The following is a 24,279-nucleotide window of genomic DNA, read 5'->3' as shown; positions in this document are numbered from 1 at the left end:
TAGCTGTGAGAATAAATGTTGCAAGTAAGACATCCCAGACACTGCTGAACCCAAAGAAATTATGTTTTACACACTGAAACCTTGTTGATAATCATAGTTCAGGTTGTTGCGTCAAAAAAAAAAGTTGCGGGAGAGAAAGAAAGGTATCAGAACAAGGCTGTAAAAATAACCTCAGTTCTGGTGTTACTTGATCGGTCTGGGGCTGCTTGACTTTGCAATTTTAATGCTTTTTCAAGATTTTCTTGGGAATCTAAGCCTATCTTTGTAATTTAAATCTTGTTTTCTATTAACCATAGCAATGTATACAGTCAGATTAGCTGATTGATCTCTCACCAGATGACTCAACGCTCAGCACTTAAAGCTGGACAAAAATGGCCTGACTTTCCATTATTTCACTTCTTTTCTTTGAGACTGACCTCATCTTATTATTGAAACCATATTCCTGACAACCACAGTAGGATTTGTACCTTACTTTTTAGGAGCTGCTTTTGCCTGTGAATGTTTTCTTCCCGGAGGATTCTTGATGACGCTTTTCTGTTGCATACACTGTCGGAGACAGGCATTTTTGGTTTCAGGACACCCTGTGCTTGGATCTCTTTGGATTTGGAGGTGTCTTTGGAGGGAACTGCCCTGTTGGATGAGCCATCAGTAGCAGCAGCAATGGCTTCTCTGGAGGCTGCATCTGGAAGAGAACCAGGGGCTGTTGTGCTGTTCCTCTTCCTGCTTCCCAACAGCATTGGTGTTCCTGTGAAAAACAGAAAAACAACTCCAAGTCCCATAACATGGGAATATTTTTTTCCCCTCAGTCCTCTTGTCCACATAAGTTTTATTGGCATGGAAGGATCCTGCAGTTGTAGGTGTTGAGCAATGTCCTTCTCATCAAAACAATTTCATGGCAAAGCGTACAAGTTGGACCTTTGGGTGCTGGTTCCTGCTGTGACTTTGCACAGAGCCAGAATGGGGCACTGGAAATATTGGGGATGGGAGATGCTTCTGAGGCAACCACTCCACTGGAGAGGGGTTAAAATCCTGATCCCAAAACTTTTTAGAACTCGGTTTTCATCACAGCCACTGGTGAATCCGTAACTATGATTTTGATGAGGTTTAAACAATTTTAAATCCTAGAATCATGGAATGATTTGGGTTGGAAGGAATCTTAAAGACCATCTCATTTCACCCGCCTTCCACTGTCCCAGGCTGCTCCAAGCCCCATCCAGCCTGGCTTTGGACACTGCCAGGGATCCAGGGGCAGACAGAGCTTGTCTGGGCACCCTGTGCCAGGGCCTGCCCACCCTCCCAGGGAACAATTCCTTCCCAATATCCCATCCATCCCCGCCCTCTGGCACTGGGAAACCATTCCCTGTGTCCTGTCACTCCAGGCCCTTGTAGAGGTTCCTTCATTTTTCTTGTTTCCTTTTTTAAAAGCAGATATAACACAATTCCTTTTTCTGCTTATTCCCATCTGCCCCTCTCTAAACACTTCTTTCCCATGTCTTGGTTGAGAACAGAGTGAAGATTAGAAATGTTTTTCTCCTTTGAGCCAATCCATGACAAAGGGTGAGATGGCACTGCAGGGATTTAAAGAATTTGTGGATGTGGCACTTGGGGACATGGGTCAGCGATGGACTTGGCAGTGCTGGGTGATGGTTGGACTCGACAATCTTGAAGGGTTTTTCCAACCTAAATTATTCCGTGTTTCTATGATTCTGTGTTTGACACTTCCTTATCTCAAAGTCACTCACTAAAATCAGATCCTGCCGTGCGAGAAGTTTTCAGTTCACTGTCCCAATCCTTAATCTACCCACAAGAGATAAGAAATACTCTTTTCCACAAAATTATCATCTCTTATGCATTTTAGTGACCTGACTGGCTCATGTCTCTTTTTGACTATCCAGTATTTCTGAGGAAATCAGAGGCATTAAGATACAGCATTTACTGGTTTTCCCTTTCCCTGTAGATCAGAGTTTGGAGCACAGAATCACGGAATTGTTTAGGTTGGCAAAGCCCTCTGACATCATCGACTCCAACCATAACAGCTGAATCTCCTTTCTGTAACTGTCCATCCAGTGAGAAGGAGTCAGCTCCCGCTAAGTGAGGGATCCCTGAAGATCAGCACAAGCAACCCTCATTTTTAATTAAATTCATTGAGATGAACCCATCCACAGTAATTTCACAGCCTTACAGAAAATCTGGTCAAAGCTGGGAGGTGCACACAGAGTTCCCGGACTCTGGGGTAGCATCCAAGCTCTCCTGCTCTCTGACAGAACTTATTTTTCTCCTTGCTTTTCATACATTGCAAATATTTCCCTTATCTTTTGTCACAACCAAACTCTTTTCTCAGATGGAAATAATTTTGATGCAAATGCTCTCAAGAAAATGGACAGACTCAATTCTGTGCATCCTCTCAGAGCTCATGCATATCCAGGGACCTGTTCCTTCGTTCCCTGACTGATCTAATTCCTGCAGTCACACAAAAATGTTTGATGGCACAGAGAGGGGGAAAAACACTGGGGCAGATTAATGGGGTCATGGACTCAAAGGGTGGCTGTGGGAGGAGGTAGGAACAAGCAGTGGGGTAGGAGAAGATGAAGAAAGCAGCAGGTAGCACTGAGAAACTGCAGAGCAGCAGGGGAGAAAGTCCTTTCACTCAGGCAGCCAAGAAATCAGACGGATAGAGGGGGGAAAAAGGAGGGGAGCTAAGCCACGAGGAAGAACTTGAATGGAAAACAGATCATCTCATTAAATCACCTTTTAAATTAAAATAGTTTACTGGCCAGCAGTAAACAGAGAAGAGAAGAAAGAGGAAAGGAGAAAAGAGTTTCTACTCATCCATGGCAGCAGCACAGTGGGAGATAATTTGCCTTCATATCAAGAAATGGTCTGTGCAGCAAATGTGTGTTGAGAAGCCAAACAGCTTCACTGTCAAACTGCTCAAACCGTGGCTGCATCCCCAGAAGAGACCATTTGCTGCTGCTGGGCCCCCCAAAATCAGCAGGAATCACCAGAGGGGTCCAAATGGGCTGTAAGGGAGACGGGTAAAACAGTGGCGACCAGAGTGAGGGAAGGAGAAGACTCCAAGTCACATCTCTCCTCCCTAACTCAGAATATTGATCTGAGCACAAGAAAGAAGAGCTGCCTGGAGTATTCACACTCCATTTACTCCTAACTACCAGACTAGCTATCCATGGATATTGGCTTCCAAGTGTAAGTACAGGAACCTTCAAGAATGGACAATTAAGCTCCAGGAAATTTCTTACACATTGTCCAAATGGAGAAAACCTTCCCTTCTGTCTGCACCACTTCCCTGCTAAAAGAAAAGCCACCAGTGGCATCCTCCCCACAAGGTCTGGGGGATCCCTGTGAAGATGTGGATTAGGAGAGAAGGAAAAGGAGTGCATGAACAAAACTAAGAATGGGGCCTAAACTTAGCATAGGGGATGGATGCTTCTTAGCATTTTATGATAAAAGGTTGCCTTGAGAAAGAATTAAAAAAACCCCACGATTCCTGATGAAGTTCAGGAACAAAATCAACATGTCCTTCCTGCATGAAAAGTATCTTCCTTGTGGGTCTGGTTCTAATATTCTAACTAAATCTTAATCCTTATTAGATTCACAGCATGGTGGGGATTTTTTTTTTGGTGGTAGTTAATTAAGGCAATAAAAAAGGTGCGTCTTGTTCTTGTCTAACACTGAAGGCAATCAGAATAATAACAGAGTCAATTTGCTAAACTCTTTCTTCCAGCTCCCTCTTGAATTAACCTTTCTGTTCCAAAGGTGCACCCAGGTGCAGCCAATCCCCGGGAAAACACAGCAAAGCAAACCAGACAGGGGCTCCAAAAATCAACTCCCTCACCCTCAAAGCAGCTCTCAATTACTTTAACGAACGAACGCAGATGCAAATGATATTTAGGAATAAAAAAAAAAGAACAAGGCAAAGGTACTTAAAGGTAAGATCACAGCATTTCACTCTCTACACCCTGGACCAGTTTTTAATATTCTGAGCGGGGAATTAGGACTGTTACTCTCATTAAGGCTATCTGGAATTGTATATCTAAATCCCCACCAACCCAACTTGAAATATATATGCCCCACTGAGAATAGTCAGAATTGCAACTGGATGACCAGAAATAGATGTTTTTTCTATTATTCCAGCCGAGGAAAGGCTTTAAAACTAATGAACAAAGACATGTAAGTGTAATGCTTTGGGAGATATGGGAGAGCAAAGCTCAAAGAAACAGAAAGCAGAATGACTCCATTAATAAAATTCAGCCAGTATAGATTGTAGTTGTAAAAGTTCAGCTGCTTGTAAGAGAAAATTTAAGGAACAAAGTCATAATTACATCTGGAGAAGAGTCATTCTCGCCCTGTGCAAGAAAGATGACAACAGCTCCATTTTAAAATAATGACTTAGTGAAAACCATACGATATTGGAGGAGTTAAAAATATTCTGTAAAACCAAGGGTAGGTTTTCAAAAGCTCCTTTAAAAATAAAAAAGAATCCTTGATCTCAGAGTAAAATAAGTATATTGTTTTACTGTAAAGTATCTTTTTACATTTCCCCCTCTCTCCCTTCAGGGGGTTTTGCTAACGGGAAGTGACCCTGCATTACAGCAGGTTAAACTTGCCTTTCCTTGAGACACACACAATCCAGGCAAACATCCCCTGTTCCATTGTTACTGCTTTTTTTCCCCCCATTTCACTTTACAGCAGGATAATTCAGCTTTTCATCCTTGCATATAACACTCTTCCCAGTGTTCCAGTGTGGATTTTTGTTGATTTGTGACACAGTGCTTCTTTGAAACTGGCCAAAGTTCATTTTAGCAGAGGCAGGGCTGCAAATCCTCCCTGGCCACCAAGTCAGCCTGAGAGGTGGCTGGGGAGGGGACACTCAGGGTTGATTCCCTGTGTGTCCCTAATGAGATCAGACATCAGCACTGGAGGTAGGCTTTACATTACAGACCACCTGCTGGGGGGTTTATTTTAATTTAATAAAAGCCCAACATCCTGAGCTGCTGAGCTCTCCCAGACCTCCGTGCTGGGAGCTGATGCTGCCAATACCCCAAGCAGAGAGGAGCAGAAATTAACATTCCTTAAATGTAAGAAACTTCTGCCTCTTTCAAGGCTTAGATCCAGTTGTACAGACCCACATGTGCCTCAAGCAGCCATCCATAATCCCAACCAAGACTCCAACCTCTGCCTGACAAAGACTGATGGCTCAATCCTTATCATGAATCAAGGCTTGGCACAGCTGAGCCACGCAATCTTAGATATGAGCAAACAGAGCACATCATCTCAACAGCCTGGTAACCCAGAGAAGTGGAAACACTGAGAGCCATGACAGCATTATTAGTTATGCCAGGGTTTGTCAAGGGATGCAAGATAGGACGGAGAACTTATTTTTCAGATGGCTGCCGAGGAAAAGGCATCACTTGTAATCAGTCAATGAGCTGCAGTTGGCCAGGGGTGCTATGAAATTCAGATGTTTTGGCTAAAATTCCTGCTGACCAGCAACGAGGCTTTTGTCCCAAACTGCCTCCTGATGCTTGTCAGATGACTTGTTTGCAAGAGGCAGCATCAGCTGTTGTTCAGCATTAACATCCATGGAAACTACCTGAACTCCTGGTAATGGAGCTCTGCCCATGCTCCCTGGTCAAAATGTGATGTTTAACAAGTCTTGAGTCACCTTTCAATAAAAACCTGGCGCTGGATCCTGAGAGGCAGGGCTGAGCCCTATCCTCAGCTCCATTCCCAGAACTGTCAAGATCCAAAGTCAAGGTAACTTTGCTGACTTGAAGAGAGAGGCTCAGCCAGCCCCTTCCTCCCAATGAATGTGTCAATGCACCTGTATTAATGCTTCTTCAAATGATCCTGCCTGGTGGGGATAAAGCTTAATTATCTCAGCTATAACAATAACACCTCAAACTAAAAGTCTAAATTAAAAAAAAAATCTCTAATAAAAAAGCTTCTCTTTTTCCTAGCTACCTCTTTTGGGTTTTTTTTTAAACCATGTTGACAGCTGTGGCCACATTTCTTAGAAGGAAGAGGCTTTCTTTTGTCAAAAGCTAATATTTGACTGTAGAAAGTTGTAATCATTTAAAACAGAAAGTGTACCTAAGAGCTGCTAGGCTTCAAACCTATAATCAGTCCAAAGAAGGAAAAGCTTCTTAACGTCAAGAAACAGCTTGTTTACGGAAGGCTTTGGGCAAAATTAGTGCAGTGACTTCAGAGCAAACAATCCCAAACCCAGCTAATCACCAGCCCCTAACAATCAGCCTCTCGGTGCTGAAGGGCAATTTATTTTCTCGAAGCACTTTGCAAATAGTTAATTGACCTTCTCCCTTGGTGCCAAACAAGGGAACACCACTTATTCCAGGGAGAGAATGGGTACCCATGTGCTGCTCAGCACAGGATGTGCCACTACTCCAGCTGCCGTGGAGAGTTTTGGTGGAAGAAGGGTTTGCCGTGGCTGCACCAGCAAAACCCTGTATTTAACAGCCTCCAGTTGTGCCAGGGCAGGTTCAGGTTGGGCAGCAGGAAAAATTTCGTCACTGACAGAGTGGTTAATCCCAGAAACGGGTTTGCAGGTGGACTCACCATCCCTGGAAGTGCTCCAAAGAGTAGTAAATGTGGCACTTGGTGATGTGGTTCAGTTGACATGGTGGTGTTGGACTTGGTGACCTTGGAGGGCTTTTTCCAACCTTAATGGTCCTGTGATTCTGCAAAAAGGAAATGTTCCTGCCTGGCACCTGCAGGACATCACCTTAGACTCAGAATCATGAGAAGGTATTACTGCAGCAGAATATTTTAGTGGGCAGCTAATAACCCACCCACACGATTTGAGGTGACTGCTGGCACCAGTGAGCTCCCAGTATCCAGCTGCTCGACTACAATGTTTGTATATTTTACTAACATTTTTCCCTTTTCCTTCCTATGAGCTGGGAGAGGATGAAAGGAAAGAATATTTCCTTTTCATTAAACCTTTCATAATTTGGAGGCTGGTCAAGTACCTGGTAATTATTTTCTCATTTGAGATAATCAGTCTTGGGTTTTAGGCTCATGCCTCGAATCTTCAGTTTTTCTTGTTGTGCCTTTTTGGCCGTGCTGTGCCAGAGCCATATCTTTAACAAACCCAACACTCCCAGGCAACTGGTCCTCAGAGTGAGAGGATGTCTGTTCATATTGTTAAGAGCCATGGAAACAGTTATTGAAAAATACTTTGAAATTTACTGCTGTACTTTTGAGACATTCCCTGTAACAGCCACAAACCCAAAACCACGGAGTTAGAAACCCATGTTTGCATTTCCAGGATGTCGTGCTAGAAGCTATCAGACACTATTGTAGTGACTCAAGGAGTAATCTGATGCAGTGTGACTTAAAAAAAAAAATGTTCAGGATGATTCAGAACATTTAAATGGTGATTTGCAGGGTAAGAAAGGCATGGACCACTTGGAATTCTCATCATGTCCAAGGCACCTAGTTCAGCTCTTTCTGATAATTTACCACAGCCAGGCTGAGCCAAGTATTCATTTCACAGACTGCACAAGAGTCGTTCATAGTTTAAACCAAGTGTGAATTAGGGGAAAATGAGGCCCTTTACTCCAGTGGCATAATGCAGTCACTGAATCCACAGAGCCCATCTCTTTTAATCATTATTTTAATGATTCTGGTATTCCAGCCTGCTGCTTGCCCAGAGTGCTAACGAGTGACTTGCACCCTCCAGTCTTTCACTTCAAATTGTCTCACATTCTTACCAGCTCTGACAGCTCAAGACAGAAATGTCACAGAATCACAGGATCATAGAACAGTGTAGGTTGGAAAAGACTTTTAACATCATGGAGTCCAAACTAACCAAGATGGAAAACAGTGGAAGAATCAAAGTCTCGGTTTTCACATGCTGAACTTTAACTTGGATCTTCACACAACAGGAACATCTTTGGGAAAATGGAATTTATAGGTTCCACTCATAAAAATGTGTTCTGTAACATCATTAACAGGGCAGACATCCTTCTGTCTTCTAGAGAAACAAGGGCCTTTCTGCCCAACAGCTTCACTGCTACGTGCCATAACAGAAAATTGAGCCTTTAATCCTCAAATGGCACTTCCTGAAGGAAACTTCAACTCCAGTCAAATTATTTTATGATCATGCCCTTAAACACACAAAACCAAACAAAAACACCCACAAGAAAACCCCAAAGAAACAAAGCCCAAGAAAACTCATCCATCTCTGGCTGCTCATTGCCTTAAGCCACAGAGGAATTGATAAAGAACAACTGGTTCCACTGGAAAATGATCTCAGCCAGGGTCACTGTGACATCAGAGCATTGCCAGTGAAATCCAGCTTTGGCTCACACAGCCCTGAGCATCACCCTCCCCTCTTGCTGACATCACTGCCTACGATCTGTAGGGATGGCCTTGCCTCCGTATGACAGGGCAGGAGGTCACCACACCTGTCTTCTGATTTAATAAATAAATAGGTTAAAGGAATGGAATATCAAGGAATACCCCTCCATGCTGATACCTTACTTCTCCTACACCCTTTGTCCCACCAGATGACGGGGAAACTGGCAGCAGGCCTTTGAGACAAAGAGCAAAGCTGAAGAGCTGGTACTCCAAAAAATGCAAAAGGGGCCCTCCAGAAAAAAAGAGGCATCTCCTTCCTTCTAAAAATGAATTTAAAACTTCAAGATAAAGAGAGACAACTGCTATTTCCCCCCACAGGCTGGGGTCTGTCTCAAAGGCTGGCAGCATCTTCCAGACTCACCCATAACAGGATTGCCAATTCCTCACTGAGTTTTCAACATCTGAAAGCATCGAATCCTCAGTTTCTGGCGATGCAGCACATGAAGGTCACACTGCAGCGTGACACGGACCCAATGACACAGAATGTCTAGACTAAGGAAAATTGACAGCCTCCTCCATTTTAAATTTATCCCAGATGAAGTGAAACATCAAAGGAGCTCCTTTTAATGGGCTTTTTGGCATGTGGTCCTTTGTTCTTAACAAGTCAGCACCAGCTGCTGCATCCATAATGCCAAGCCAGTAACGTCCCTGGCCAGATTCTTGGCTGGTGTAAATCAGCGTCACTCCTCTGCAGGCAGAGATTTTGATTGGTTGACATCAGCTGAAGATTTGGCTCCTTGCGCTTAGCAGGTGCAAGCTAAAGTAAAATCTCCTGTGCCATATTTCATATTTCTCCTGTCTTCACCACCAGTTCTGCTGCACACATTTGCAGGGTGGAGAGTTAATTAGCATCAGCTGGAGCTGCTCAAGTTCCTATACAATAAATTCCATATTGTAAGGAACTGCTTCCCTCTAATTATATCTTGTTCATGTAGATATAGATATATTTTTATATATGTATTTACATTTACACACAGATATTGTACTTTGGCTTATTGCATGATGACTTTCCTGTAAACAGAAGATGAGGTGAGAGCACCACATAGGCCACATTCCTGCATCATAACATTTCAAATACAATTTAGTTAATGAAAGTAAACATTACTTATAGCCTTCAGGTTTCCTAATTAACCCATTTTGATTACCAGGCTCATACATTAAAGGTGACCCACAATACTTTCTTGATACACAAACATCTCAAATACCTGGAACTCTTCTTTTAAAATAAAAATATATTTTTGCATTGCAGCTAGCAGCTCATCAAAGTCCCACAGCACCAGCTGTTCTGATTTTACTCCAGTATGAGTAGGAATATACATACATGCATCAAAAAATTAAAATAGATCTTGAAACAAATTAAAGTCTAGTTATTTACCCCTTAAAAACGTGCTGCTGACTTCAGCACTTGTTAATAAATAAGTTGAAGAAGGAAACAGAAGTCCGTAATCATCTGGGGCCATTCAACACTCCCAAAGCCCAGATCCCATCTCAGTTTTCCCCACTCACTGCCTTAGGTTGTTTTAATTAAGCAAATTATGCTTTCAAGTCACCTGCCATGCTCTTTGGGAAAAGGCATAAGCAGCTACATTACCAAGCCTCTGATGTGTCTTGTTCACTGCTGTGAATGTTTCCTTCCCCTCCTGAGCATTTCATCCCTGAATTCTGAAAAAGGAACTCTGGGAGTGCCCCCCTGGACACCCCCTGAGCCGGGACAGGGGCTCAGGCACTGCTGAGCACGTTCATCACAGCCACCCCATTGTGGCTCATCCACCTTCCACTGCTGACTCCAGCACGGAACCACGGAATCATCAGGGCTGAAAAAGACCTTTGAAGCTGAGTCCAACTCTTCCCCCAGCACTACCAAGGCCACCACTGCCCCCTGTCCCACATCCACACAGCTTTTAAATCCCTCCAGGGATGGGGACTCCACTCCTGCCCTGGGCAGCTGTGCCAGGGCTGGAGAACTCTTTTGGTGAAGAAATTTGCCCCAATACCCAACCTAAACCTCCCCTGGTGCAATCTGAGGCTGTTTTCTCTCATCTTGTCCCTGTTCCCTGGGAGCAGAGCCTGACCCTCCCAGCTGCCCCCTCCTGTCAGGGACTTGTGCAGAGCCACAAGGTCCCCCCTGAGCCTCCTTTGCTCCAGCCTGAGCCCCTTTCCCAGCTCCCTCAGCCGCTTCTGGGGCTCCAGCCCCTTCCCAGCTCCGTTCCCTTCCCTGGACATGCTCCAGCCCCCGAGTGTCTGTCTTGTCCAAGACTGACCCCAGGATCTGAGGTCCCTCAGCAGTGCCAGCACAGGGATGGTCACTGCCCTGGTTGTGTGGCCACACTGTGGCTGATGATTATCTCATAACCCTGATGTCCCCAATTCTGCATGGTTTACATGGGAGTGTGATGCTCATGAGATGCCCTTGTGTCATCTCCCACACCCTCCTTACACATCTGCATCTCAGCTCAGGGCAGTGGGATCCAGCACAGCTCCTGCCATCCAAACTGGATTCACTCTCCACCTCAGTTGTTCTTGCTTAAAATCTCTGCACAGCAGCTTTGGGTATGACAACAAGAGAAGAACAAAGCGTAGAGGTGAGCAGGAAATATTTTACTTTAAAAAATAGCTGAGATGTGTGAAGGTGCTCAGGCATCAAGAAGTTTACGGTTATCTAAGCTTAAACGGATAAATTTAGATGTTGGCATTTATAATCTCCCCCAGAAAAGTGATTATATTGTTTAATCAAGACGTCAAAAAGAATTTAAAATTGTCCCATTTTCTTCTCTTTGCTTCTTTTTAATGATTCAGCCTAGAGCCCAGTAGGTAATAGATAGTGAAAGATGGATGGAGAACTAGATATTCGTGGGGAATATATTCTTCATGAAAGGTAGGTGAGAAATTAAGATTAAAAATGTTCCTGTCTTCAGCAGAAACAAGACTAATCTTTTCATTTCCAACTTACCTTGTATTTATGAGACATCAGCTGCAGACAGGAAAGGAAATTGCAGCATTGCCTGAAAAGCAGCGTTAGCAGGTTCTGACAGCTTGTTAAAAGCCGTGACCAAAGGCAGGGTGATGCACATCGATCACCCACGACAGGGACCTTGTGGAGCTTGGCCTGGGCTGGCCCTTGGCCGTGTCTCTGAGGTGGGTGGGTCATGTGGCCCCCAGTGGGACCCTTCAGACGTTCCTTCAGCTGCCCAAGGGATGGAAATGTTGGCCACTCACTAAAAATAAACACAGTTCTGTCCTGCGACTCTGTCCTCCCACGGTTCAAGTCTGACTTCATGTTTAACATGGATTTTCCAGCATTTACAATCCAGTTTCTTGCCAGGTAATGGAAGTAAAGGCCCAAAGCAGTGGAGCAAGTAGAAGATACAGTCCACAGTGGGGAAATATCATATTCCATCCTTGGGATGCTCTAGCATGAACCATGGCTTTGAACTCTGAATCCCACAGATTTGTATTTCCAAGTGTAATTCCCATCCATGAGCAGAGCCCAAGATTTACATTTCATTAATAATCCTAAAGTATCCTTTTCATATGTGGCACATGGTGGAAATATATAACTCTGGAGATTACCTGGCCCAGCCTCCTGCTGAAAGAAGGGCCTTAGATTAAGTTATCCAGGTCCATGTAAAGCCAAGTCTCGACTAGTTGAATTTGGACATGAAATAATATGAGTAATACAGTAAGTAGAATCATCATTACTTCAGTGAAGTCACACAAAAGATTAGGAAAAAGACACTCCAAAGAGGCCATGACTCAACTGGGCCTATAGGAAACAGCAAACCCAGCCCCAGCACCTGTAAAGCAGAGAAATATTTGGGTGCTCATTCCAACTCAGATCCTAATAAAGCAACCTATACATCCTGGAAACTTCATTTACAGATTTCATACAGAGAAGTGTAGCCTTGAAAGTAATTTTTCTCTTTTTTTTTTTTAGCATAGTGATGTTATTACCACTTGTATTTCTGCTGGCAGGAAGCTCTTGCCTACAGCTGCAAACCAATATAAGCTCCAGCTTTCTGGGTCATCAGAAATGTAATGGACAAAGAGCTCTCCACAGTTCCCTCATCTGTAAGATAACTGTGTTAAAGCACGAGCACCGTGTCAAAACTTGCTCACTGTCCCTTCTTTGCTGGTTCTCCCTTCTTTTTAAACACTTCATTTCACAAACATTTCATTGCACAAACATGGAGCAGAGCAAAGCTTAACTGGAACAGATTTGAATTAGTGAATGGCAGAGGAAAAAATATCCAAAATAACTGGGAATCTAGAATGGCATAAAAATTCTTCTCCAAAAGGGTTGTCCAGTCCTAGAGGGATTTAAAAGCCCTTTGGATGTGGCACTTGGGGACATGGGTCAGTGGTGGCCTTGGCAGTGCTGGGGGAATGGTTGGACTGGATGATGTTAAAAGTCTTTTCCACCCTAAATAATTCTGTGACTAATAATCTCATACCAATAACTTCTCCTCACTTCACCCATTCCAGAACTAAAAAGGACTCACTTTTTCATTTCTCCCAGGTTAAAATCACCCCAATTTCCTCTCATTTTAGGGGGCAATATGGACATCCCATGCTTTTACCAGGTTTCTCATGATTTATCCCATTGAATGGTTGATGGCTGTGCACGAGATCATTACTTGGGTGATCCTGCTGGGAAGGGCCATTTTTTGGGGCATTATTCTGGTTGTTTATACAAATTTCACACAGGAAAGTTGTAGTAAGCTGATAAACACCTCCTTATACATTACAAAGGGGCTGAGCAAGAGAAATGTATATCTTTACATTCTACATTATCGCCCACACAAAAGGCGGAAGCAGTTAAAAGGTAACACTTCCCATGTTTATTTACACCTATAGTCTAGTGTACACAAATGCTGGAAGTCCTTTATCACAAACCAGTATTTCTCAGCTCCTTACCTCACCAGTTTCCTCCTTTCAGTAAAACTATGGAACCATGAGCAGCCTCCCAATTCACTTTCTAATTATTTCTAGTAAAAGTGGTTCTTCCATGCCACCCACCATGGCATCACTAAGCCCAGGGAAGGCTCAGTTTTAAACCTGGTTTATCACAGAGAAACCTTACATGGTGTTGAACAAAGCCTTGAATACATAACACTCCCTGTGGAGTGATACTCCCTGATATTTGAAATTAGGATGTGTGCAATGAAATGATTCATTTGCTGGTGCCATCCCTTTATATTTCTCCCCCCAAGCCCTTAGCACTGGTTGGCATCTTCCTTCTCCTGCTCCCCACTGTGCCTTCTCCCCTCCAACACCACACAGGCTGGATTATGCTTAGGAAAATAGAGGAATATTTTCTCTCAGGCTCTGCCCCTGCCCTCTGGAGCTGCAGGAACAATCCCATTGACTTCAGGCATGGAAAAGGGACAGCAGCAGTGGCTGCAAGGAGTTTGCACCTTGCCCAGCCCTCGAGGCAGCATGAGGCTTCTCATCTTTCTGTTTCCTTCCACTTGCACAGTGGGAAGATGAAGGTACAAAGGAACCTTAGGAAGTCGCTCATGTTCATACACTGACCCTTAGATCAAAAAGGCCATAAAAGAACAGGGTAATTGCAATTAAATGTAGCCCAAGGTCACAGGATACAGAGGGGGCAAGTTTTAATCTTTGTGCTCTTGGTAAAATACAGACTCTCATTGACAATCTTCCCATCCACCTTCCCTTCTTGGAAAGTCAATAAACTCAGCTGTGGTTATCCAAGTGTGCTAGAAAATCCCAGTGCAGCAGGAGCTGCACCACTCTGGGCAGGGAGCAATCCCCACGGCCCCTCTCCCTTCCCCAACAGCAAAAATGCAAAGAGCATTTTATGTTTGTAAAATGCTTGGAAAGGTTGGAAACAAATGTGTTCACGATTCGCAAACCTTTTATCTGGTTCCATTAGATATAAAAGCCTGGGCTTATTACTGTAGCCTTCTAAATAAAAGCTGAAAAGAAGATCATTTTTAATTGCAAGGAGCACAAAACCAAGCTCAGTGCAGTCATCTCCTTCTTAATTTCACACCTTGAAATTCAGCCCTTATTCAAAGAAAAACCTAATTATTTTCAGGGGATAAGCACTTGCAGGTTGCTGGGAGAATAGAAAAAAATACTGTTATAAATGGTTAAAAAAAGAGGTTGAATGCAGAAAACACAAGGGGATTTTTCTCTCTCAGGTGATGAGCAGCACGCATCAGCAGCATGGCAAATATTCATGGCAGTGCTGGAGCTGGAAACCTCTGGGTTGTGCTCTAACTCCCTGTGCCTCTGCAGAAGCAAGGATTGCTGTTATCTGCTCTCACAAAATCTCTGTGGTGGGGCTGCTCCAGCCTGGACCTCTGCTTCACCAGCCTGAGGTTTCTAGAAATGACTTACCTGCCTCAGCACTTGAATTAGAAATTTGGAGAGAAAACACAGTGTGGTGGCTGCCAGGCTGCTCATCCTCTTCCTTTGTTGCTACTGTGTTGTGAGGTCCTCTGGGAATATCCACGAATGCTGCAAGTCCCGAGGCAAAGACACTTTGCAAAGGGTATTTACTACCCAAATGTCCTTCCTTTGTGTTCTCCTTCTTAATTACCTTATTTCCCGTGAAGTCTGCGCCCAGGTGTGATCTGACTGGAGCCCTGCTTGCTCCTGGGAGTTTCCTTGGAGCTCTCTCCTCCATGGGCTCTCCATTAGCTATGCCATCTACTCCATCTGCTGTTAATCCGGACAAACTGCACTTCAGGCTGAAGGACAACGTGGATCTATACGTTTTTTGGCATTTCACTCGAGGTTGGTCAATGCACACATTGAGTGACTTGTCTAAGTAATAGATGGTGTTTGGGCATGGCTGAGACACCTGGAGCTGGACGCAGGAGATGAATGAAGGTGGCACTTTCTCCCTCCCATCATTGCTTTGAAGACCCACGCCGTCCTCCTTGATTCCAGGGTCAAAAAGCTGCTTTTGGGGCTCTTCACCTAATTTTGAGCAAGACTTGGAAGCCTTTAAGGGAGGTTGGTTTGAGTGGGCTGGGGGAGGCCAGCACCCAAGGGCAGCAGGGACTTTGTTGGATGTGGGGGACACGGTGTTGGGCTCTTGTCCAGCCCCAGGGCCACGTACCTGGTCTTCTCCAGAGCCCACAGGAACACGCCTGGCTGTGACAGTGATGTAGGCAAAGCCTCTCTGCTGGCTCGGACACTGGTTTGGACTGGGAGAGTCCGATGGTGACATGGTGTCTTCTAAGGATGCCTGGATCTCTAATCCGCTGGGAAGCACCAAGAATGTTCTGCTAACAATGGCTGAGCCATGGTTGGGCAAAGATGGCTTCGTGTGACAAGCTCTGGGCTGGGGGATCAGGGCCTGCATAGGCAGAGAGGGCTGGTTTCCTTTGGGTTTATGCTCATCAATCTGTGCAGTGATTACTGGTGAAATCAATGTTGTATTTTGGGAAGGCAGAGACTCCTGCAAATGAAAAGATTCCCAGTTATCACCATAGTCCATTATCCTGTGTGCAACTGTTTCTCAGCCACCATCTATCTCAGCAGACAGTTTTGTTCAAGATCTCTTGTAAACTTTCCATTCATACTAACTTTTTTGTCATTTAAAAATGCACGCTCTTGAAATGAGCTCTGAATTGTCTGGGAGGCCTGAATGAAAACTTTATCACTCTGGTGAAGGAAAAAATATTAAAATTTAAAACCTGTATTCCATCGTATTACTGTGAGTATTTAACCCATCCCCACGGATGGGATTGGTGGGTGTTTAAAAATGGACATGGCAAAGATAGTTGCCAGTTTCAGACTATAAACTCCTCTTTCACCACGATCTGCTGGAATTTAAAATGCATTTAAGTCTATTATGGATCGCTGGCCTGTAACATCACATGCTGCAGAGGACATGGGGCACCAGGGGCATGACAGCTCTACAACCTCACCAGTTATAGGCATGAAAAATCTTCTCCCAGAAAAGTGATACAGTTACCCACAAGGGCTCTGGGTACTATTTTAATTAATTAGTTCCCTCTTGCTTATGATTCCTTGGTGACACCTGCCAATGATATACAAACACATATGTCCAAGATTGATTGACAGTGGCCCAGAGACTGACAGTGGGCCAGATAAATTTTTCCATCCATGACAGGAAACATCCATCTTGATAGACCACACCTTACTTCCCTCGAAGTGACAAAGGAGGTGCTCTTACGTTCCAGCTCTCTGACAAAGAGTAAACCTGAGTTTAAAGCCTCCTGCTATTATTATCCACCCGGCTGGGCACATAAGTCCCATGCAATAAAGCATCTGGCCTAATCTCACTGCTGCTGTAAATTGGCTGATTAGATTGCTCCTGCCCTGTGTTCCCAGATCTCTTGATCCTAATAGAAATACAAAAAATCCCAAACCCAACAATGAACTGGCATGCAGAATCTGAGGATTAGAGCTTCCTAGGGAAAGCTCATTCCATGTTTAGGTGCCACTGGCTCCTGCTTATTGGGAGGAGGAGAGACCCCAGTCCCATCTGGGTGTCTATGAAGCGATAATCAATGCCAGGATTCAACAAGAGCTTCACAAAACCCAATATTGCTCTTCCCCCAGGAAGAGAGTGACAGCACTGTGACCTCCCTGGTGCCATGGTCACCCTTCTCAGGGCTTGGGTGACACTGCACCGGAGCCCATGGGGAGATGATCTTTAAGGACCCTTCCAACTCAAATCATTCCATGATTCTGAGCTCCTATGAAACCATCCTTGTGTTCCTCCTCCATGCAGGAAAACACCACCAGAAACAGCTCCTTTGTAGCTCTTGGGAAGGAGCCTACTGGGAACCCAAATGGGCAGAGGCAGATCAAGAGTTTATTAACGAGGTGAAATGCCAGATAAATTTTATCAACTCTTTAAGCCAGCTGCCTGTGGTTTTGACAATTCAATAATTTCACAGCCCCAGGGAAAGCATTTTCTTCCTCCTCTGTTTCTTTCATGTTTTGTAACAACATTTGCCTCATATTTTCTTCACTCCATTTACTTCTACCTACAGGTTTAAGACCTTTGCATGCCTTCCAAAACTCTCAACTTCCCCCAGATTTCCACAAGGCACCAAAGAAGAATGTTCCTTGAGAGACTTTATTTTGGATGCATCTCTCATGCTCCAGTAGTTAATTTGACATTTATTTCTTTTGTTGAGGGCTGCACAGATGGAGACATCCTGCAAGAGTCCAAAGGCATGTCAGAAATGCTCCTGATTAGCTACAAACTCGTGCACCAATATTTTAAATAATTTACTTCTCCTTTTTCTGCTTGAATATACGTATTACTTCGTCCTCTCAATCTTTAGCAAAGAAATGGATCTTTAAGGTTTGCCCAGCTCATCCTGTGCTCGTTGGGAGCTTTCAAGCTTCACTGCATCTTGTGAAAAAAACACACACACAAAGTAATTGTGGTGAGCTGAAAACCTCAGGCTTTATCTCGAGGACATGTCAGGCAGAGTGTACTGATGCTTGGGATACTGCTTGATTTAGTCTTGTGGGGGGCTTTTTACAACTTCTTTTCCCCAACAAAACATGCAATCTTTTCCCCCTCACCAAGAGCACGCCGAATCACGACACTTAGCCATCATTTTATTTGGCTTTTCTGCTGCCTAAGCTAAGCTTAGCTAAACAAAACCAAGTCCAAACATACTGCTCAGCAATCAGTGATTGTTTTTTAAACCCTCTTGCATTCTGCTGAGTGCTCTCTGAACAGAATTTATTTCCTTTACCTTGGTAGGGCTCAATCTTCCCCACGCACCACTCTCCCGCCGAAGGCCTGTGCATGTCCTCTGACCATCAGGGCCCCAGCGCTTTTGTGTCACCCCTGGGGAAAAACACAGAGGAAGGAACATTATTTTCAGCGTTCTGGAGGAGATGAGTCAGAAAATGTGCTTTTAAATGGAGTGCAGCAGGAGGGAAAGAGTCCTGGAAATGATCTGATTGCCCTGGGATCTGTTTCTCCACCTCCACAGAGGAGGCACTTGAAACCCCCTGGGATCCTGTTGCAAGGATTTGGACAGTCCCATACTGTGTCCAGGGCTGATCCAAAGTCTCACTATCTCTGATTTTGATTTCCATGGTTTCAGGCATGACTGTGGAGGGACCGGGGAAGCCAAGAAATGTGGATTTCAACAAATGCCCCTTTTGTGCTCTGTGCAGAATGGGGAGCAGAGACAGCCCAGCAACGAGCTGGATTTCACTGGCACTAAGTCACCTTCCCGTTTAAAGAGCTGCAGTGAATCCAAACCACGTCCACAAATTCTATTACATCACAACATTCCTAGTTCGGTGATAACTGTTCCACCAGCACCTCAACCTCTGCTTTTGTCAGGGGTTGTTTTGTGCGAGCACTATTCTCTCTCTGCAGTTTTTACATGGAGCTAATTTCCATTTAACACAGTCTGGGCTATTGCACTGATGCATTACGTCTGCTGTCAACTGCTTTGCCAGAAATTACGTTACTTTCTAGTTTGTATTAAGCATCCAAAATTAATTTTCAGAAATTCTCCATTTGGACAGAAATCTCTTGACGTTCCTGGCTGTTGTTTTACAGCAACATGTCACACCACTGGTAAGACCTTTTCTATTATTTTTCTTCCACCCAGGCAGGCTGCCACAGGAGAAAATTTTTTGCTAAGCAGAATTTCAGTTTGTGTGTTGCATTATATCAACACAGGAATATAAATCAGCTCCCCTTTAGGAAGTGTTTATTAAAGCATGCCCACCACAACAGAATTCATTTCTTTGGGTGAAGGGGAAGAGGAGGAAGATATCAGTTCTATCCCTCAAGAAATCTTTAGTCCCACTGCAACATTTAGAGGATGTTTGAAGAGCTTTTTGTTTTAATAAAATACACTAAAATATACTTTAACACTTCCTTAGCATAATTCCAAGATGCCAATGCCACCGTGTACATCCCTAGCTGGCATGAAAGGAAGAGATTTGTTTTTGTCATTGGGCAACAGAGAGTCCAGAGCCACAGAGCAAACATTAGCCACAGTGTGGGAAAAACAGAGAATCCAGAAAATAGCCAGAGCAGAGGGCCCACTCCATGGTTTTTGGCAAAGGAATAATGCTGGGTTGCAATCAGTGCAAAGTCAGGGAACCTGGTCTAGTGCTGGAAACCACTGGCACCAAACACAGGTGAGATGCCCTCAGAGCCAGCTCCTCACCCTGTCGTGGAGCACAGTGAGGAGGACAAAACCAAAGGACAAAATCCTTCTCTGCTGCTGGGGAAGCCTCATGGGAAGGTTATTTTCAGTGTATCAGTGCTGTGGTGAGTTACACGTGGGCACTTTCATGATTAAGAGTAGCCACGTGTGCTGTATTATTTATTTCTTAAAACAACTAAATAGGGAATAATTTACAGAGAGGGGTAAAGAAGGGATTCTTGGGTTGAGTGAGACATTAACAGAAATTTGATAAAAAAACCCCTATGTAATTAAAGCAACAGCTTCCACTAATTTATCGATACTTTCCTGAAATGCTTTGCAGTAAGAACCCCACAGTTGTCTCAGATCAAGCAAGAAACTACAACGGGAGATCATCAACTTGTGAATGTCAACCAGTGCACAAGGGAATCCAGAGGCTGACTAGGGATAAATCAGATCCAACAGGCCTCTTCTTCCATGAAATTCATTCAGATGCCTTTCCAGCACCAGAGAAAGACTGAGGACTACAGGGCCAAAGAAGAACAAGTTGTCAAAGTCCACACTGCAGGTTACACATAACAGGTAAATTATTCTTATCCAAGGAACCTGCTGTGATTAGCAGTAATCTGTAGGTAGAACCCTCCAATTTTCCACAGACCCCTGGGAATAGATTGGTAAAGTCTAACTTTAAAAAGTAGCTGTTTCTGGAGCAGGAGAGACAATAATTGAGGTGAGAAGAAGAAGAAAAGGAAATATTTATTTTCTTTGCTAAATTCTCCACAGTGGAGTTTTGCATTGTCTTTTGTACCCTATGCCGTGCAAGGACATTCTCATATTGCTATAGGAATCCTATAGCTGGAAAGCACTCAAACTTTTGGCCAGTTCTTGAATGTATTTGCTGAGACAGATTAAATGGCATTGGTGGCAAAAGCACTGGCATTTATCATGGTGTTATTAAATCCATTGCTGGAAGCTTCATGTTTGTTAATTCATGTTGAGAGAACAAGCAAAAGAAAAAAAAAAGCCCAGACCTTTGAAAAGAGCTTGAACCTGTGTTTGCAATGAAGGCACTACAGGGAGCATAAGGCTTCAGCTGAGATGTGTCACACAGCGAGCGTTCAAATTCTCATTGCTGACAAAACACATTGGAACCCTTGTTACACAACAGAATGCAAAGTTCACTTTTCCCCTCATGCAAAAGCATGAAAGAAATGGCATTTCAAGTACTTTCCACCTCTGTGGGGAGCAGGAGGAACTTACTTCTCTCCAAGCTGAAATCCCGAGGATTGGTTTAACCTCCCCAGGCCTTCCCACCACCATCCAGCTCTCCAGCTAAAAAATGGGAGATGCCATGAGGAACAGAGGAGCAACTGCTGGCACATGACCTCTGTCCTATGACATCTTCACTCTTTTTAATTTTTCCCCTCACAAATCCTATTTGTTGAAGCAAATGCTACGCTCCTTGGCAAGGCATCTGGACATCCGGCTACAGCCCAGGGTTTTCCTAATTACGGAGTGCAGCTGGAACTGATTCCCCCAGTCTCGAGTGCTTGGATCCTGCCTTGGGCCAACTGGCAGCCACCTCAGATAATGATTCAGAAAAGATGGACTCGTAAATCAGCTGCTGAAGCCCAGATCGATGGCAAAGGTGAGGGTGCTGCTGAGGAATCGCGGCCCGGGAATGTTTGGCAGCCCCAGAACAGCCCCACACGGAGCCAGCTCAGGTTTTGTGCAAAACTTGGGACTCACATAAAAGACATGGAAAATGCTGGATTCCCAGTGTTTCAGGTCTTTGCTACACACATGCCAGGCTGGGGGACACAGTTTGATGATGAACCAGCTGTGAGAAAGACATGGAGGGGCTGGAGCATGTCCAGGGCAGGGAACGGAGCTGGGAAAGGAGCTGGAGCCCCAGGAGCGGCTGAGGGAGCTGGGAAAGGGGCTCAGGCTGGAGCAAAGGAGGCTCAGGGGGGACCTTGTGGCTCTGCACAACTCCCTGACAGGAGGGGGCAGCCGGGGGGGTCGGGCTCTGCTCGCAGGGAACAGGGACAGGAGGAGAGGGAACGGCCTCAGGCTGGGCCAGGGGAGGTTTAGGTTGGATATTGGGGCAAATTTCTCCATCAACAGGGTTTTCAAGAATGGGAACAGGCTGCCTGGGGAAGTAGCAGTATCACCACGCCTGGAAGCGTTCAGAAATCTTCTGGATGTGGCACTTGGGGACGTGGGTTAGTGGTGACCTTGGCAGTGCAGGGGGAATGGGTGGACTCGATGATCTTAGAGAGCTTTTCCAACTTCAAGCATTGCATGATTGACACCCAGAGTGACACCAGGCAGAGCTGGAATGACTTTAGACCACTGGCCCTGGCCTCATCCCCAGTTTTTGTCAAGAAAGTTGCATATTTTAGTCACTTACTGTTCATATGCTGACAAATCTCAAATGTGTGTCAGCACTTCTGGTCTTCCCTGCTTTGCTCCAAGCCCTGCTTGCTCTGCACTGGCCACATCCCCTGTCCCCTCTGAGCCACCAGCATCACCTCACAGTGAACTCCTCTGAACTTCCAGGAACCTCTAGTGCTTCCCTGAAAACGCCATAAAACAGCACTGCAGAACACAGACTGGTATGAAAAGAGGAAAACTTCTCCACTTTACAAAAAAAATTATCTTTTTTGTTGATCTTTGCCCAACATCCATGAGACCGGTGAGGGGAGTTGGGCTCCCTCCCATATCCATGGCAGCCAGGATCCCGGCATCACTCAAAAATTCCCCAAGATTTCCCAAATTCCCTGCTTAGCACCTGGGAGCTAAAGGACACTGATGGCTTGGCTGCAGGGTCAGGCATCAGAGCCATCACTCTGCTAACACAGGGTCTCACTTAAACACTTTTTCTTAAGGCCTTTTCTTCCTTCTATGTATTATTCTCACTGGAGGAAGTAATTCATACTCGATTCTGTTTAAAACATTAAAACTGTTTAAATTTCCTTGTGGCTTTTTAAATTCAAATACCTGCAGAAGCCTTGAGGAAAAGAAGTGTCATCATGAAAGATTCATCACTCTCCTTTCTCAGTAAAGGGCTGGGAGAGATCAGCATTCGCTCCCTCAGATCTGAGTCATCCAGAAAAACCATCCGGACATTATGGATACATCGGAGATGAAAGCCAAGCTGGAATGAACACTGGAACCAAACCCACGTCTTCTGGTCTCCTTCATGTGTCATAAAGGAAGGATATCATAGAATTGCAGAGCCTGGTGTCATCTAAAATAAGACTGAGCAGTGAAGGTAAAGTTCACATTCCTGCTATTAAAAGTAGAGACACGAATGCTGAGAATTCCACCGTTCATCAGAGTCCTTGCTGATATTACATTGACTTATGGGGAATTTACCAAAAAATGTTGTGTTTAGTCATTAGTGGAGAGAGTGATGCATCTCCAGAAAGCCTCGGCACAGGCACAGGGAATGGTTTGGGTTGGAAGGGACCTCAAGATCATTTTTTCACCCTCTGCCACAGGCAGGGACACCTTCCACTGTCCCAGGTCGCTCCAAGCCCCATCCAACCTGGCCTTGGACACTTCCAAGGATCCAGGGGCAGCCACAGCTTCTCTTGCTGTCCTTCACAGACATTCTGCTGAGCCTCCAGAAGTGATGTTAAATTCAAGGGAGAGGGGAGGGGTTACATTAACAATCTCTGCAGGATTTCAGCAACCTTGGTGTATGGCTGGGCAGGAATTTTCACCAGGATGTTTAAGGAGCACAGGGTGCCATCCTGAGAGCTGGGACACACCTAAAAACCACACAGGACCTGCTCATCAAGGGAGGATGACAGAAGGATGGTCCCTCAGTCCTCCTAGAGCATCTTTGCTGCACTTACAAAAGTCGCCTGCACATCGTGACAACAGGGGTCAAACAGCGATGTGGGCTCAAAGGAGGGCAAAGCAGCTGCCAGCTCTTTACTTCAAACCTTTCTTGTCATGAAAAAAGCCAAACCAACACAAACAAGCACTTTACCACAAAAGAAAGCACTCAAACACAGTGGCACCAAATGATGGTGTTTTAAGGCTGCTTTGTGGGGAAGGCTTTCAAATCAGAGCAAGCCTAACAGCCTGAAATCATTTCAGCCTGAACAGGATTCATTGTGTAAACAAAATAGAAAAATGCGTTTTATTTTTTTTTAAGATGTCAGGATGGATTTTCTTCTGTTACAAGTGAGATTTGATAAGTGAATTATCTCTCCCTGCTTGCACACCTTGGGGCTGTGCTGGCTGCCTGCAGAGATGATTACAGGATCCACCATGGAAGGGACAAATGAGTCCTGGTCTGCTATCAAAGAGCCACAAGTCATAGATCTCTCATTATCCATGCCATTAGAAGCAAGGGGGCTCATCAGGGGGCTAGAAAGAGCACAGGAATTATATCTTCAAACCCATGCATAAGAGAAAAAAAATGGTGTTTTCATTAGGCATTGATATTATTCTTTATCCTCCCTTAATAATATAAAGAGAGGAATCACCCCCAGCACATCCATCACACACAGAGACAAAATGAAGAAAATTCTTCCCTTTCTCCCTTTTCCCTTTGTCCTCCAAGTTTTCTTTCTTTTTCCCTTCTTGTTGTTTTAATTTTTCAGTCATGTGCTGTCGGGCAATCCAATGTTGTCCACACATCTCACCATGATTCTGAGACATAGACACATTTCTATAATTCGGACACATTTTTCTAAGAGGATTCGGCAAAGCAGTG

General features: G+C 44.5%; 1 protein-coding gene across 1 annotated transcript in view; it reads right to left on the bottom strand.

Annotated features, from left to right (window-relative positions):
• C8H10orf90 (chromosome 8 C10orf90 homolog) overlaps nucleotides 1-24,279 on the bottom strand; it is a 58,159-nt gene that overhangs the window by 12,719 nt on the left and 21,161 nt on the right. The window contains exons 2-4 of the mRNA XM_048311736.1: nucleotides 18,123-18,217; nucleotides 14,767-15,835; nucleotides 473-745 (exon numbers count right to left, since the gene is read on the bottom strand). Of these exons, the coding sequence (XP_048167693.1) occupies nucleotides 473-745; nucleotides 14,767-15,835; nucleotides 18,123-18,217 (1,437 nt within the window). The remainder of the gene's footprint in view (nucleotides 1-472; nucleotides 746-14,766; nucleotides 15,836-18,122; nucleotides 18,218-24,279) is intronic.

The sequence above is a fragment of the Corvus hawaiiensis genome, chromosome 8 (assembly GCF_020740725.1).
Source record: "Corvus hawaiiensis isolate bCorHaw1 chromosome 8, bCorHaw1.pri.cur, whole genome shotgun sequence".
Lineage (NCBI taxonomy): Eukaryota > Metazoa > Chordata > Aves > Passeriformes > Corvidae > Corvus > Corvus hawaiiensis.
This window is presented reverse-complemented; position numbering and strand designations above follow the sequence as displayed.